A 17,957-nucleotide genomic window follows, 5' to 3' on the forward strand; every position below is an offset into this window, starting at 1 on the left:
AAGGTAACCAGGGGTTCCATCAAGTGAAGAAAAGCAGGGCTTGAGAGAAACCGGCATTGATGAGATGAGGATGAGAAGAAGAGTGATCTTCACAAGAGGCAGTGGAAGGACCCATGTGGAGTCACAGGGCCAATGAAAGAGGTGTTTCATGTGGGCCAAGCGGCCATCGCTGTGACACCCACCAGTGTATCAAGGAAGATAAGGACTGCAAAGTGTCCCCTGGCTCTGGCAACAAGGAATTGCATATCCTCAGTGAGAACAGCTTTAGGGAGGTGAGGAAGAGTGAACAGGCTTTCAAGAACTGACTGTGTCGAAAGACAGAGAGCACAGTAGCAAATGGGGATGGGTGGTCTTAAGAGGTCTGTGTGTGTGAAGGGCTGGGACTTGAACAAGTTACATGTTGAGAGGGCGAGGTGGAAGACCTTGAGGAAAGGGGCAGGGTCCTCTGATTGGAAGGAAAGGATGGGCCAGAGCAGAGGCCAGGGGTCCCCCTCCCCTCACAGGGTGGAGGGAGGAGAGGTGGAAGTAGACGCCAGGGAGTCCATAGGTTTGGTGGCCTGAGAGCGTCTAGGCGAGGGTGTTCCCTTGTTCCAGTGGTGACACTGGATGGGACACATGTCTTCTGCTTCCTCCGTGCAGGAGGGAAGATGGTAGGGCAAAGGAAGGAAGGAGCAAGCGGGAGCACAAGGCTTGTTTCTTCCCCCTGAGTTTGGATTTTTACCTTTTGGAATTCAGTTCCAGTATCAGGGATTCCCCCATACCTGCCTGCTGAGTTCACAGACCCCTGTTCGGGATAACACAGTCATCCTCTCTCTCTCTCTCTCTCTCTCTCTCTCTCTCATTATTCCCAAGGGCAACAGTGAGAGGCTGAGACTAAAGGCCTGGGCCTTCTCAAGGTAGAGCTGAGAACAGACAGTGTATGGACAGTTTTGAAAAGAATGAAGAGTCAGACAAACATCTGGTGATGAGGAGAAAGGTGTGCATCCCAAGAAAGAGGAGTGACCTCATCTGAGATCTGATCTCAGTGGTTAAAAGCATCAGGAGAGGGGGGGATGAACTTGGCTCAGATGCAGACCATATTGAGTCGTAAAGGATGCTGTGTTCAGGCACAGGAAGGAGGGTTGGAGTGAGCAGGAAAAGAAAGAGCCTGGGAGACAAGCAGAGAGCACGACACTCAGAGCTCTCAGGAGACCGGGTCAGAAGGATCCCACTTGGCCAGAGTCTGCTTCAGTAGACCTCTTTTTTCCCTTGTATTTATCTGAAGTACATTCTATTTGCACTACAAGCTCTTTTGGCAAGCTTCAGAAATCCTTTCCCTCAAGGAGGAATTTTGCTGGATGCAATTTCACAGTAAACAGATCTGGTGGAATTTTAAACATACAACCTTGTCAACAGAGGCTGAAGACCTAACGACCAAAGAGCCTTCTGCCTAGTTCTTTACGCTGGGTGAAGCAGTTTCTGGTGCCAGCATTTGCAAAGCAGGGTCACCTGGGGGCCGGGGAGGGACAGAGGGCAGCGGAGCTCCACTTCTCAGGGGCAGAGGCTCTGTTTTGACGAGTGTTCTGAGAGGGAGAGGAGAGTGAGGGAGAGGAGCAACAAAATGCTCGAAAAAGGCATTTTCAGTTTAGGAATAGTTTGAAACTATTTATGCACAGAGCATCCTAACAGACTTGGAAACATAGTCATTAACTATTTTGGGAACTAAATCAAACCTTAAAAGGACAGCAGAAAAAGTTTTTCCACTGCTGAGTGTGAGGGTTTTCACCCCGGATGACTGCAGCTGCAGAGGTTTCAGGGAAGGGCGGGCCCACGGAGGTGCGGTGACCCCGCGCACATCACTCCTCCCGCCTCGTGGCTGAGGCCTTGGAAATCAGTGAAAACAGGACAGTGTGCCCAGGCAAACAGGCGCTCCAGCTGGAGTAGCCCACCACCACAGGACCCCTGTGAGCGGAGCAAAACAGCCTTTCCCCTTGCTCCTGGGAGCCGAGCACACCTACAGGTGACACCTCAGGCTCAGCCTGGACTCGTGACCACCTGTGTCCACCCATGACCGCAGGTGGACCTGGCTCTAAGAAACAGGTGGGGCCTTGTGACCAAACTCTCTCAAAACGTGATTCTGCGGCAGGACAAGCAGACAAGGAGACAGAACAGGACTAGATCATTCAGAGACATTCCCATAAAGCACAGGAAAATTAAGGCGCAGACCAAGAGATAGGTAATGGTCCCTGGGGTTATCTACCAGCACAGTATTACCAACAGTATCATCTGAAAGCTAAATGAACCAAGCTGCTGACAACACGCAACAGGGCTGCAGTGGCGACACAGAATGTGTTATGGAAATACTGCATGAAGAGAGCTAGGGCACCACATCTGACTTGGTGCTTGGCCATAAAAAAGTACAAATTATCTCCAGATCTCATGGACAAGTATATATACTGACCATGTTTAAGTCTACCCTACACTTGCTAGCCCTGGCATTTGAATTTACTGCCATTTACAACACAAGAAGAGTACGATACAATTTACGCAGACAGGACCCAGCCCCAAGAAGTTCACATCCTGCCTTATGAGACATATGAGTGCCGATGACAGCGCCAGAGGGTTGACAGTGGCTTTTGTGGTTGTGGGAATGATGAGCCAAGACCGAGACACAAATGTGTCAGGGATTAAGCAGTGATTCAGCTTCTGCAGTGCAGGCTGTGATCTCACAGTGCTGAGACTCTCAGTATTCCAGTGAAACAGACACTTTCTACTAAAGTTAGTAGATTTATGTGACCTGCTGAGGAGTAACAGCTTGATGGCAGCAGCATGAGAGACAGACTCTGGCATCGAGGGTCCTAGGCATTTAGCAAACGCAGGAATTCTCTCCCATCATTTTGAGGAACAAGGGGAGGAGCAAGTCCTAGGGCCTTCTAACAGAGCCACGTGGAACCTTGGCCTGACCTCCTCCACGGAGAGGTGAGGAAACTGTCTACTAACAACAACTAGGTCTCCGTGGTATCCCTCCCCACTGAGAGTCTGGCATAACCTGTGCTCTGAGTGTTACCCGCCAGCTCACCTGTTCCAACATGTCCTTGGGCAGATCCTCCTGCTCATCCATGGTTAGAATTGCTCGTTTGATTTCATCATTGGATAATTTCAACCTGGAGAAAGAATGTTTTAATTTGTTGTGACTACTCAAGCTGATATTGTTAACAATTTAATACAAGATAACTCATTTTGCTACGCCAGTTGCCAACCTTCAGGTACCATTTTTCTCAAAATCTCTCAGTGAACACTTATTTCCTGACTGTGTTGCACCTAAAAATAGTATTTTGAAATGGCTTTAACATTCTTTCTGGGCTTTGTAATGCTCTGCTGACACAGAGAACAAAGCTGTTATGTTCTACCATTTAGTTTCCTTAAGCAAGGGATTGGAAGATGAGAAGTTAGGGGAAACACCCACACACAACTATTTAATACATAGTATTTACGAATTGCAGGTCAAAGAGGAAAATTAACTTTTTAACTTGATTATGTGTCAGGAGTGTTTAAGGTTTGCTCTCAAATTAAAAAGGCATGTTGAGAACGTTATTGTTAAAAAATGGAATAGTTGATATACAAAATAACATAGCTGAGGCGTGTTCATATATGTTAGTTCATTTTGCATTCAAAATAACCGTGAAGATTTTTTTTAATAGAGGGAGAAACTGAGGCTCAGAAGTGCCCAAGGTCAAATGCATACAAAGGCATAGTATCTAACACAAACCCAACACTGTTGATTGCTAATCCCAAATTCTTTTAACAAATAATGCTTATCTAGTTAATATCTCATAGGGAAGGATTTGAGCAAAAACTTAAATCTGATTTCTGTTTTCCTGTCTACCATTAATTCCTATGATTTACTGATTTATATGAAGGATTTATGTCTTGATTATGGCAGGACAACAAAGTGTTGAATGTGAAAAAAGATGAAATTAAAACATGCTTGTAAAGAAAAAAAAATGCTTGTAAAAATGTTTTTTTTAGATATAACCAAGTCTTAACTAGGGCAAAAAATCTTAATCAGATTATTAGCTGTTACAATAGGGTCATTCTTTTGTCCTGCTTATAAGCATCAGACCCAGACTTATTTAAAAATTCTTACTTCCTTATAAGCTACCACTAAGGTCTCATATTAACATTATTTGATTCATTCTTCTTGTTTATGATCTTCAAGAAGAATCACATTTAGGACAGAGGATAAAGACATAAACACACAAATATAGAGCAAGGCATACAGCCTTCATGTGTAACAGTTGAAGGAAGGGGCTTTGGCATCAGATAGGTTGTAATCATGTCTTGGCTCTGACACTTCCTGGTCAGTGTGATCTTGGAAAAAATTTTTTCTTTAGCCCCAGTTGTTTCATCTATACAACAAAGATAATAACAACTATATATTTTTTTAAAAATTAAAAAAAAAAATTTTGTGTATGTAAAGTGAAACAGCACATGCAAGGTGGTTAGCACAGTGTCTCACTATAGAAAGGGCACAATAAACTATGTATATTCTGCAAGGCAGATTTTTCCACCCAGGAAAAAAAAAAGCAGCAATACTTATGTTACATTAATATTCAAGTGCAGCTATTTGATCAATAAGTAGGATTATCATGAAACTTCCCAAAGTGCTCTCAGAGCCATTATTTCACTAGAGTTTTCCTCTCTGTCTATAGCACCCATTAGGCCCAGGAGTATTAAAAAAGAATCAGAAGTCATGGTGCTTATTTTAAAGGTGCTTATGTTTGAGATGGTTGGATGGCATCACTGACTCAATGGACACAAGTTTGAGCAAACTCCAGGAGACAGTGAAGGACAGGGAAGCCTGGCTTGTTGCAGTCCATGGGGTGGCAAAGAGTTGGACATGACTGAGCAACTGAAACAAATGTTTGCAAGAATCAGATAATAGGCAGAAATACTTCACACAAAGGCTACCTATGCTCTGCCAAGAGGGCTGGATGAGTGCACGGGTGGCCACAGAGCCCATGAGGAGGAAAGGACCTGGGCAAGACACAGCTCATTCTGGACCTCTGTTGCCTGTCCTTTTCTCTAGATTTTGACATGATCTTGTTAAAAGCATCCATCCTGCCGTTGATACTGCATGTTGTTTCATGTACCAATAAGTAGGCCAACAGGAAGGAATAGATTGGGGAATCCTACTGTATAAATACTACTCTATTTCATGCCTTCAAACCCAACTAGAGCACCTAAGCAACATGCCAATTTGTCCATGTTCTAGAATAAGACCTGTTCTCTTCCCTAGTCCAAGTTGTAGCACCCCCACAACTCCTGGGCTGTGGACAGAGACTCTGGACCAGACAGACTTCTCCAGGTTGGTTTGGTCTGGAGACAATCATTTGCCATGAACATGGTCACTAGAACATCATGATGTAAAACCACCCAACTTAAATGGCACAATTAAGTCAATTTGGCATGGGTGAAACATACAACAGGGGAAAACTCTATCCTGGCTCAAGATCTCCATCACATGGACCCTGGGTAGCCCAAGACTTCAGGACACTAAAGACTCTTGAGTCAAGTGAGGGCAAAGACCATGGTGTAGCCAGCAAGGCCAAAGAAGTGCGATGTGAGGTATGGTTGAAACTGCCATGAATGAAAACCAGCGGGCTGTGGAAACATCTAAAATTATCATGAGAAAAGCTCCACTTATTTAAAAAAAGATTAGTTCTGTGTCCTTTTCATACCAAGTGGGAGAAACCACTTTATGGTGTCTTTCTGCTGAGTCCTTCTGTTTTCCATTTAAGAGAAAAGGAGTTGAACATCAGAGTGAGAACAATACTTGAAGTATCAGATTTGCATTTCATTAGCTCCCCATATGGAGTGCAGAACTTCTTGCTTTTGAAATTGTATATATTTATGCTGTTCAACCCCCTGAGGCTGTCTGGACTAAACACTGGCACTAATTCATAACAATTTTGGTTTCTCTTAATGTGGCCCACAAAGAGACTTGAGACTTTAATGGCTAGTACTTAAGAAAATCTACCTGTCAACATCCTGCCTTGCACGTGGCCTGTGGGAGCTGACAAAGCAGCTGTACCTTTGGGGAAAGAAGAGAGGAGTCCGTGGCCCTCTGGGAGGCTTCTCTAGGTTGCCAAAGAGTTCTTAGTATCGTCTGTCATCCACCGAATGAGCCGCTAATCTCTGTAATTGAAGGACCCTACCAATTCTAAACTTTTAATGGCTTTGAGAGCTTGGCAGTGTTCTGGCCTGCAGGAGGGTGGCAACTTGTGAGACACCCACTTCAATTTGCTATGCAAGGCAGGAAACAAACTGGCCATTTAAAACTGGTATTTAACTCCACCTTGCTCCACTCAAGTATTTCAAAAATTTACCAAGAGACCTGGAACAATCCAGGTACAATTAAACTAAGTTAAGGATGGGTGTCTAGATCCACCTGAGCTCTGTTTCAGTGGATTTAAGCCAAATCCCTCCACTTTAAAGTAGCTTTTTGTGGTTTACTGCACCCTAGCTGTCATGTTACATGAACATCTGGAAAAAAAGAATGGCAGAACACTTCATAAAAGTGTATTTTAGGTGGGTTCATTTTGCAATACAAGCCAGCTTCCGAGATTCTTATTTTTCTGTTTTTCTTTTTGAAAGGAGAGGAGAGGTATGTTTAGGGAATAAAGCCAAGGGAATTGTAAGTTGCCACATGTCACCTATACACATGCAGCAGAGAAGCTGGTTGGCTCTGCAGGGGGTCCGAGGAACAGTTCTCCAGCATACCATGTCCATTCCACTCACTTCTCAGGTCTGTGACAGGTAGGATTTGTGGTGGCCTGAAGCACCCCACCTTCCAGACAGCCTCTTTCTGGGTGCTGAGAGACCTTGGCCTCTCACGCTATGAGCACATGCACTTTCTCCCCTGCTTGGACCCTGCGATGAGGTGGGCTTTCCTTCCGGCTGAACTTTTTGGCTCCAGGTGAGGCCGTGGAACCTGTGCCTGGCCAAACGGTCCATGAACCTCCGCAGTGTGTGGGTAAGGAAGAGTTTTTAAAGACAACCAAACACTGCAGACATGTGCAGATACAATACTGCCCACAGAATATGCCACGGGCTTTCACTGTGGTGGAATTCAGTATAATGACTGCATTGCTGGAAATTAAATTCCCAGTCAGCAAGATAAGATACAGAGAGAGGGTCGCCAGATGTTGGGAACGCAGTAAGCAGAAAAGAAGAAAGGCAGTGTGGAAAGGTAGGAGATCTTGACATCAGCTTGGAAATACTCCTACTCATTGTCCCCAGGCACAAAGTCAGTCTCCAAATGCTAGTGACAGTTTCTCTCTCCAGTCTGTCCCTCATCAGGTCTTAGCTGAGCAACAAAAAGAGCTTCCTGTCTTATGGCAGCCTGTGCCTCCAGTTCTTGACCCCTTCCAACCTATCCTGCAAACCCATGAGATTGAACTCAAAACCTTACTGAGACAGTGCTCTTTTCTGGAGCAAAAGGCTCTGGATCCCCTGGGAATATAATCGGGCCACTGACTGAGCAGCTGCCGTGTGCAGGCACTCAGTGCTTCTTACATGCTGGGTTCTCATTTTTACAAACCTACCACTTTCATTACCTCCATTCTATCGACTGACTCTGGTTGGACTCAGGCTGTTAGAAAAGCACCAGACCTGGATCTCAGATGTTCCTGCCTGACCTAATTTAATCCAAGTGAGAGACTGCAACCACAGAGCTCTCTACAGCTCTGCTTGAACTCTCGCCACCGCCCCCTGCCTCCCCAGCCCCCCGGCTGCCTTTGCTCCTGCGTACCCTTGGAACTGCCTCCCACCCCCCACCCCAGGCCCACTTTCTCAGGAAAACCCTGCTACTGTCCCCTCTCGCCCTTGGCTGGGCTCCCCATCTCCTTCCTGCCAGACCAGTCTAAGGCCTGCATTGTTCACAAGTCATCTTGCCTGTGGCATTTTTCTTCTCCAATTAGCCATGTGCTGCCAAAGGCAACAATGCAATCATAAGTCTTGGGACATCCTATGGCATCCAGCACAGTGCCAGGCAATTAAACACTCCAAAGTGACAACTCTAAGACAAAAAGCATCAAAGCATCAAAAGCATCTTTCCCATCCTTGAAGCCCCTTGCTCCTTTTGTGTGTAGTCATGCATCGCCAATGAAAAGAAGAGTGAAAGCAAGGTAAATTGCTGAGTGGTTAAACAACTAAATAAAAAACAAATTAGTTCTGCTTCATTTCTTTTACCTTTAGCTGTCCTGTGCTCTCCTGAAGAGACAGTAAAACTATTGAGCACTGAGTAGAAAAGCATGTGGTCCTGACTCCTCTGTGGCAGAGAAGGTTTTAGACCCTGATCAATAAGGCCCAATTACCATAAGGGTAACATGGTCTCAAAATCAGCTTGTCACACATAATACATTTTCAATGTTATGTGCTCATTGTAATACTTATTCATTAAATTGGATATTAAAAGATAATTTAATAGACACAAGACAAGTTCTTAGAATAATCTACTAGAGAGTTTAGGCACATTCACATTCTAAGTCACCTTAGCCTTTGACATTTTTTATGTAACAAGGGAATGACATATGACAAATTTGAAACAATCCCTCTAATAATGGGATGGGAAATTTGCCAGAAATAGTTGTAACCTTATCTATAACTAGTGTAATTACCCTCAGTGGCATCTTGTACTAAGAATGATCTGTCTACGAGGAACTGGGTCACAGTTAGAGCTCTTAAATACTATAAATATTCAGAGTGATGGCTCTCTTTGCCAAGTTGTTTTTAAAGGGCTCTTCTATACTGCAAAAGCAAAAAATAGAGGGGGAAGTTCTGCTGCTGCTGCTGCTGCTGCTAAGTCGCTTCAGTCGTGTCCGACTCTGTGCGACGCCATAGATGGCAGCCCAGCAGGCTTCCCCGTCCCTGGGATTCTCCAGGCAAGAACACTGGAGTGAGTTGCCATTTCCTTCTCCAATGCATGAAAGTGAAAAGTGAAAGTGAAGTTGCTCAGTCGTGTCCAACTCTTAGAGACCCCATGGACTGCAGCCCACAGGCTTCTCCGTCCACGGGATTTTCCAAGCAAGAGTACTGGAGTGGGGTGCCATTGCCTTCTCCGGGGGGAAGTTCTAGGGTTTAAAAAAACACTCTCTCTAAATTTTCACTTAATTTTGCTATTAAGTAAAAATGTTATTTGTAAAAAGAAGTTGTAACAAAACAAATTGTACAGTCTATAGAAAAAAAGTATGTAGACCTTCAAAACTATCTTCAATAGTGTCTTCCTAAACACAAGTGGAGATAAACGCAGGGCCTGGCCATTTACACAGCTTCTAGCCAGAGGCAGAAAAGTAAGTGCTAATAGGATGTTTCACACTACCTTACTAGTTGTATTAAAACTCAGGGGGGGTCTTACCAAGCTTTAATTTCTCTTTCTCTAAAAGAAACATTTTCTCCCTAAAGTAATATATATCTGGCTATCAATCAAGCTTCTATGCTGCAAACCAAGCAGCAGCGCTTTGTGTTAAATTTACTCTAAGACTGTATGAAAAATAAGAACTACTATTTTCCATCTTCACTCTTCCTGAAAGAGAAGTCACCTTGCACCAGCCTCGATACAGATTCAACATTTTTTCCAGAGTGTAATCAGTGTGACTTAGATTGTACAGAATGCCCCAAACTTCAGGGTTCTTTACATTTTCCTTCGCCTCGTCAACATTAGGTATCTCTGCCTAATGTGAAAGTCCTTTTTAGAGAAAAGATTCAGAAAAGCTACTTGAAATGCCCAAGACCAGCTGACACATTCCCTGAAGCTATTTATAATCGGATTCCAGGCTCCCAAATTTCCTTTCTTTTTTTCAAGCTCTAGGACCATGATGGTTCATCAATTATGAAAAATACTTTTGAACAGGGCTGAACGGGATATGTTAGCATTTCACTGGTTTATTGACATATTTTTAGTCATAAAAATTCTCACAAAGAACATGAAATAATATAATCTGAAGTATAAAAGGGTGACTTAAGAAGGAAAATGAAACAAAGAGGCTTCATGGTGGGTGCTGAGTCTGTGACAGTGTTATTTCAGTGGCCAAAGTATTAATAGCTCTAAAGCTGAGAAGTATAAATAACAGTAAAGTCCATTTTACAGGGTCTCTGGAAAAACCAAGCAAAACATTGATTTGAGATGGTCTGCTTTTTTAAATTTAGGAGTCTGTGGAAATTAAACCCCAAGAAAGTAGGCAACAGCTATGACATATTCCATGAGGGAAAGTAAACACTAAGAGTCCTTTTCACCTTGAACAGAAGAAATTCGGAGAGCTGACCCTCAGTAGAGTCCAGGTAAAAGAACGAGTCCAACCACGTGGCTTGGGGCCACATGATAGAAAACCTGGTCCTACCAAAAATGTTGAGACAACATCAACAATACCTCGAGAGAAGGATGTTGCAATTCTGAGCTCTCCGACCATCGATCACCGAAAGCTCTCTGACTTTAAGTTTGGAGCCCAGGGTGTCATCAATGGCATCTGCTTCTTTCTATAAAGAGCAGGAAAGAAATCCATCAAAGTCAAACAGGGACATTCCGACTTCAGACACAGTTTTCCTTTATATTTGGTGTTTACACGTATACACGCACACACGCACAGCTGAGATGGTGAGGAGGGGAATGGAGGGGGGTGGTGGGACTGAAACAAAGGCTAAAATCTAGTTGACAAAGGAAAATAACAAGAAAGCTGACCACCCACGTTTGAAAAAGCATTATTTGGAAGAACAAAGTGCTTCTAAGTTGAAGATGCATAAATTATCAATGAGCGCTACCCTCCTTTTGTCCCCCAAATCCCAATGGAGAGCAGACAGAAGGACTGTCACTATGAATCAAGCTCAGCTGAGGCGTGCCCCTGCCGGTCCAGCCATTTGCAGGGCCCATTCACCCCAGAACCATTTGCATCCTGAACACTCAGAAAGCTGAACAATAAAACCTCCCAAATGTCTTCATGTGCAATAGGAAGCTCCCAGGCCCAGATGGTACCTTTCATTACCCTGGAGCCTGATGGACAACAGGGAGTGCGCAGTTCAAGGCGTTAGTTCAATTTACTTCAATTAACAATAAAACACTACTTGCACTCTCTGCTGCTGTGCAGAGTTGTAAGCAAGGAGGGCCATAATTTACGGTGGAAGAGGCACAAGGCAACTATACATACAATACCTTCTGAGTAAACAGAGCGTCGAGGTAAAAACAGACTGATTTGATATACAGTGAGTCTGATTTTATGAAAGGTCAGGATCAGTTTGAAAAATAGATCATGGCATTTAAAAAATGTAAGGAAACCAAACAGTTCTGGAACTGGATAATGGTTTAGGAAACAAAGGCAATATGGAGTCTATATTAAGAGGCACCATGTGACCAAACTTTAACTATTTCATATTGTGCAGAGATTTCAGGCATACCTCTAAATAGTCAGTGAAGAGTTGAAACCCAATGTGGAATTAACTAGACATTGCATTACCCTATCAGAAAAAAACCCAGGAAAACCAAGACATTTTGAGCTATAGTGAGCCAAGGAGTTATATTAAACAAGGTGGGGGTTTTAGCTCACTTACCTGCTTGGAGTTACTGTTCACAAAGAAATCCTACAGCCATGGCAGAGGCATGGAAAAGGCAAATAAGATACATGCAGTTCAGAAATCACAGCAACACACAGGAAAGTCAAGGAAATGAGTGACACCGGGTAAGAGGTAATTTATGCCCCAGGAGCAGCAATGAGAGTTGATGAAGATGAGAGTCTGGCTGAAGATACACTGACAAGAAGGGTACTAATAAGCATTCAGGTTCAAGAGAGAAGACAGCAGGTGCTATACACAATTTTCAATGGTGGCAAATCAAATTCAGATACGAAAGGACTTAAAACACCCTCAAAAGAGTTCAAGTTGGGGAAGGAAAAAAAATCCTCTTTGAAAGGACCACTGGGCTCCATGTATTTAACATGACAATTGAAGCAGAAAATACAGATCAATTGCCATCAATTTGAGGAAACTACTAACAGCAAAATATATACATTTTTTGAGTGGATAGAATAATCTTCTGTCTTCTTGTGTCATGAGAAAGAATGAAGAAAAGAAAAAACACAAGTTCAACAACAGGTCAGTAAAACCAACCCTCAGTACTGCTTGAGAGTCCAAACAATGCCTGTGCGTGCTCTGGGAGGTATGAGGAAAAAGACAGAATTTCCAATTAAGAGACAATAAGTGATTCATGGGCTACAGAGTCATTGGTGGTCCTGTCCCCATTGCCTCAGGGCTGTTGTTCATGAGACAAGGGCAACAGTCTTTGTTTAAAATAGTTCATAGACTAGATTTGGAGTGAAGAAGGGAAAGAGGAAGAGGTAGTTGACATGTTATGAGAAAGTCACAGCTTTCTTTGCATATTTTTGTCATGATGACATGAATAAAGCTTCGGTGTGCAAAATACACCCCAGCTTTCGGGCCAACTACTTGCACAACCAGCATTTACTCAGCAGATTCCTGAAGGCCTCACTGGTCCCGGCAGCACTGCCAAGGCCAGTTTCACACAGATGAGCTGTTTCACATCATTCTTCGAATGGGAAACAACACGTATCCTCCCCTGGCTCCACCCATACAAGGAGGGATTACTTTTCTGGAATGGCATTTAAAAAAATAAATTGATAACCACACGAAACCTTTCTTTCCTCTGATGTCACAGTTTTATTTTGTCTCTGTTGTAACTGTCAAGTTTTTTTACCCTGAAACTCTTCAGGACTCTTTCCCTGTAAAAGCAGTTTCTCTTTTCAAGAGCAGAAAAAACTCTAGTGTAGTGAACTCCATGATGTCGTCTTACCCTACTTTTCTTTCTTAAAGAGACAAGTTGCAAGCTGGATTTAGACACCGTTCTCCCTGTCTGGCCTTCAAAGAAGAAACTTGTATGAAGGCCTCTGTAACTCATTCTCCCCAAGTTCCCAATGTCAAGAAATTAAGACCTCTGACCTCCACTGTAGTGGGCTACAGAACCAGGCCTCTAGCATTTGCTAGGGATGTGACTTGGGGCTCAGGTTCACTCTCTGTACAATGAAGTAAACAACTGGATTACTATTGTGAGGATTAAATGTGATAATGAAGATATGGTATTTTGTACAGTACCTGTCACATAATTATGAGCTCAACACTTGGAAGCTGTCATACATTACAATTATTTTATCTTTCAAGACAATGATCAAGTCCATTTCTTTGCCTATTGCTCTGGTTCTCAGTTGAGCTGAAGCACAGTTGGTCAAGATCTCCTGTTTATAACCAGCAGCAGCACTAAATGTAACAGTTAATAGCGAAGTAATTTATCTTATCTTTTGCAAGGTGAGGATGAGGAATGCCATGGGAAAGTTTGGCTAATTGGCGGTCTTGAGATTCCCCATCTTTAAGAGTTCTTTACTCATCACATCGTAAATAAAATCACAAAGTTTCTTAGATGGAAATGTTAAAAATAATTATGTTTCCATTTCAAATAAGTTAATATTCTCTTTGAAACTAAATGATTCACTAATTGGTTTGGGCCAAACATGACAGGACTATCTACATTCGGCTCCACCTAACAGGATGCCTGATTTTTCCAGATGATTTTTGGTATAGGGATTAGGATTTGGAAAATAAATAGGAAATTGCAGCTTGCATTTTCAGGAACCAGTGCTGATAAATTCCTGTAGATAGGGTTTCACCATGTAATAATGACTCACCATTTTATAGACAATGACTTTTACATGAATGGTTCTTAATCTTTTTGAGGTTGAGATCCCTTTGTAATTCTGCTAAAAGCTAGAGATCCCTCTCCAGAGAAATGCATGCACTAATATTTAAATAAAACCCTGTATTTGGTTAACTCTTACCATGTTGTCCAGCTATAGAACCTCTACCTTCTACTGTGGAACTAAGAAAAGCCACTCTTTACAGTTTTTACCTTCTGCCTTCATGTACCATGGCTAAAGATCGAGCTTATTGAATCAATGTCATAAATCATATAATTGTTCAATGTTAGAAACTAGATATACAGAATAACAAAAAACCTAAAAAGAATAAAAAAGGAAATTTCTTTTCCCATCCATGAGATAAATCAGAAGATACCACGGAATATTCCAAATGGGACCCCAAGAATGACCCCAACAACTTGTATACTACATGTTAGCAGGAGAGTCAGATTCTAAGCCTAGGAGAGTGATTATCTTTTGTTCTCTATCAGAGCAGAGAGGCTTTGAGATACTACGTGCTGATAATAGAACTGTGAAGAAGGGGTGTCCCCAGGCAGAGTGAAGAAGAGGAATGGAGACAGCCAGTTGCTCATTTGTTGTGACAGAAATACATGTTCCTTTAGATGTAGTAACTTCATTTTCACTCTACAAACTGCATAGATAGGGAGAATGAACTTATAACATCTCAAGATGAAAATTTCCCACAAAATGAAGGTAAATAGTTCAAATGTATCTGAAATAGTGCTAATATGCAATGTGCTACATTATGTGTTAAAATAAGTCTTTTGTGGCTGGCTTAGAAATCATGTGTAATACAGTTTCAGTGAGGAAAAGAGGTTCTGAGGTTTAGGACACTGACTTTTAAATGAACTTCTGGAATGTGAGCAGGGGAATAACTGCATGCTATTAAATTCCATTTCGCGTGGCACATAAGCTTACATATTCAGTTCTGCACGTCTTTTATATTCACACCTGAAAAAAAAATCCTGAATAGAAATGGTCTTGTTCTTAAAACTGGAGGTAAGGACAGTATAAATATCTGTTCAGTTTTTAATGACTCAATATTTCTTATATCAACAGGGCATATCTTGTGTGTGTGTGTATATAAACTCTCTCCTAAATGTCATTAATCAGTGTTCACCTAAATTATAATAATCTGAAGCTTAAAAATTTTTTTTCATAATCTTACTCTGTGTAGTGTTCCTATTACATGCACACAGACAATGGTATTCATGTATTCTTTGCCTCTCTGAGAAATTTACTTGGTAACACACTGGCTGAAATCCTGAGAGTTTCGTCAGGGTTATATAACTCTGGAGGGAAGAAAGAGAAGATATCACAGAAAAAAAAAAGGTTCCCAGTATTCATTTGGGAGTAGAAAAGAGAGCAGTTAGAGTGTGATAATAATTATATAGAGCACTGCCAAGATTAAAATGAAAATGCATAGGTTTGTGACATTGCCATTAGTTACAAGGCTAGGGGACATAATGACATAAACCCTGTTTCCTTTATCCTGTGTGTTCCTGACTAGACTGCTTTCATCTTTCAATTTTCTTTCAACATTCAATAAATTCAATGGAATGGTTGAAATTACCTTCACTTGGGAAACACATTTATGGTTTAAAAATTCTCATCTCACATTTTTATACCAAGAGGAGAAACATAACTTGAATCAACTGAGCAAGTGTGTTAAAAATTTTCTCCAGGAAGCACTCTTGGAAATGTCACAAATGATTCTACTTACCAGTCTACAACTTAGTGTTAACTGCAACTGAAATGTTCTGGTCTAGCCGGACTGGCATGACTACTGATTACTTAAACAGCAATTGGTTGCTAGGAGACAATTACCCAATTGCTAGGCTTTCTGCAACCCTGTCTCTTGGAGCTCTTGAGAGCTGTCCACATATTTGTCCCAGAGCATTTTGGCAGCATCCTTCTGCACCTTCTGCTGAAAGGCAGTTAATTATGAGTCTTATAAACTTGGGTCTTTCAACCACCTGCCTTCACAGTAAACGTGATTCACAAGCTCAGACTTGAATAGCATCATTTGAAATAGATGCTGTTTTCTCTTCCTTTTATTTACTTCTCTAAGTTTCCAAACCTTCATCTTAGGCAACCAGAATGGACCAGTATTAATGACTGAAAATGAAGTAGGGAATCAATGGAATGTGCGATGAGGTCAGAAGATAATTTGAATCTACTGGAAACTGGCTAAAATGTCCTAAAAAGCCCAGAATAAACCTTCCTGGGATATCAGAGAGAGAGTGCGTGTGTGAGAGAGTGGAAGAGGCCTGTTGTGACCATTCTGCAGTGAGTCTGGTCCAAGTACCTGCCACGCAAGAGCTCTCGACACATCCTTTGTTTGTCCCTTGAAAGATACAGTATCTTGCTTTCAACTGGACCATGTCCTATCTTCTTTTTCTTCATCTTCCTTTATTTGGCATGTATGACATGGCACAAGTTTGCCTTCATACTTTTGTGGGGGCCAGGCTGAGAGCTCCTATTTTGGAGTCATGCTGTCATGGCAGGCAACCACCTGCATTTTTGTACTTTATAAAAATAGCATAAAGGGTACCATACGGAAGTGTTCCCTCACTTAAGGGAAATTTTCTAGCTAAAAGACATACTAGTTTTCCTTCTCAATTTTAGTCTCATCAAAGGCCGTTTTGAAAAAGAAAACCAAAAAAAAAAGAAAAAGAAAACCCTCAGATGTTGTTTCTCTCCAGCCTCAGTCACTGTTCTCCCTCGGGGCTTGGCAGTTCTGAGACACTCTTTCTTGGGAACCAGGCCAAGCCTCAGCAGACTAGGAAGTCTGCTGCTTGTCTGAGGATGCTCCACCCTGGGCGTGATTCACGCAGAAGGTAAGGGCCTCCCAGTAAAGCCTGAGGAAAGCCCCTGCACAGATGCCTGGCCTCTGCCTCTGTTCAAGGTGCAGTCTGCGCTCCTCCTCAGCCTTTCTCTCCCCCAGTCACTCTTAGAGCTTTTTTCCTTACGCTCTGGGACTCACTTTTCCCCTTCCCAGATTTTCCCATTGACTAAGACCCCACTCCACCTTTTCCTTGTTTTTCTGAGACTCTTGGCACCAGGCCACTTGGCTGTGAACTCTACTAAGATGCCCTCTCGAGGAGTGAGAGGTACCACACTGATGTGACCGGGGCTCACGAAGTGACGCTGCCTCCCTGGCCACATCAAATCGCACCTTCTCATGACTATCTCATTGCTCACTTTTCAGAAGCGCCAAGGGTCTTGTGTGTCCCATTGCCATCTCCACAGCAGCTCAGCCTTCACAGCCCCGCTTCTGAATGGATCATGTTCCTGACAGAGTAAAAACTTCCCCCTAGGTTCTATCAAGCTGCCAACTTACAGTCACTTCCCATCTCCCAGACTTTCGAAGATTCCTTCTACTCAACGGCCCTATCACAATGTCCTAGTGTACAGCAGAGGGAGCATATTCAATATCCTGCTGCAAACCATAATGGAAAGGAACATGAAAAAGAATAAATACATGTATAACTGAGTCACTCTGCTGTACGGTAGAAATAAAACACATTGTTAATAAAAGAAAACAAAACTGTCCTAAAAATAAAAAAGGCAGTCCCCTTCTGATAATAACCCCTTGAGATATATATGTATAACTAAAACAGCTTCAGAAATGAACACTGGGAGGTAACACTACAAGTTAGGTAATTCTTCTACTAATATCTTCACCTGGTGACCCCTTTGACTAAGCACAAGTGACAAGAAGATAGACTCCTTCCACCAATGGAGACAAGGTTGTAGACACACACCAGAGTGTGATTCTCTCCAACAAGGAGCTTGTATGCCCGCAACATGTACACACATGCACACGTGCATGCACACACACACACAGGCACCGAGTCACACATGCAGACCCAAGTGTTATGCTATTTGCGGGAACATTTCAGGGTAGACCAAACGGCCTAGACTTAAGATGCCCATCACAGCATGGTTAAGACAGATGGCCCAGGGATCATGAACAAGAACATGAACTTCTTAACTGTTTTAGCATCTGGAGGGCACAAGCTCTTACCTGTTGTCTTTGATAAGCAGAGAAAGTTCTCTCCAGGTCTTCAAGATCTAGAACTTTGAAGACTTTTGTATCATCAATTTCGGCCCATACTGTTCCTTCCAATTTGTTCTGCAAACATCAAGTTAATAAGTGCTGGGGTTTATAGTTAGACACAAAAAGAACAGATGCAGTTATTT

At 42.5% G+C, this 17,957-nt stretch overlaps 1 protein-coding gene across 2 annotated transcripts in view; it reads right to left on the reverse strand.

Annotated features, from left to right (window-relative positions):
- Positions 1–17,957, reverse strand: part of DAAM1 (dishevelled associated activator of morphogenesis 1) — a 177,737-nt gene that overhangs the window by 20,111 nt on the left and 139,669 nt on the right. For both annotated transcript variants that reach the window (XM_061156954.1, XM_061156953.1), the window contains 3 exons: positions 17,782–17,889; positions 10,409–10,515; positions 3,059–3,143 (listed from right to left, as the gene is read on the reverse strand). In XM_061156954.1, coding sequence (XP_061012937.1) covers positions 3,059–3,143; positions 10,409–10,515; positions 17,782–17,889 — 300 coding nt within the window. The remainder of the gene's footprint in view (positions 1–3,058; positions 3,144–10,408; positions 10,516–17,781; positions 17,890–17,957) is intronic.

Source organism: Dama dama, chromosome 12 (genome assembly GCF_033118175.1).
Source record: "Dama dama isolate Ldn47 chromosome 12, ASM3311817v1, whole genome shotgun sequence".
Lineage (NCBI taxonomy): Eukaryota > Metazoa > Chordata > Mammalia > Artiodactyla > Cervidae > Dama > Dama dama.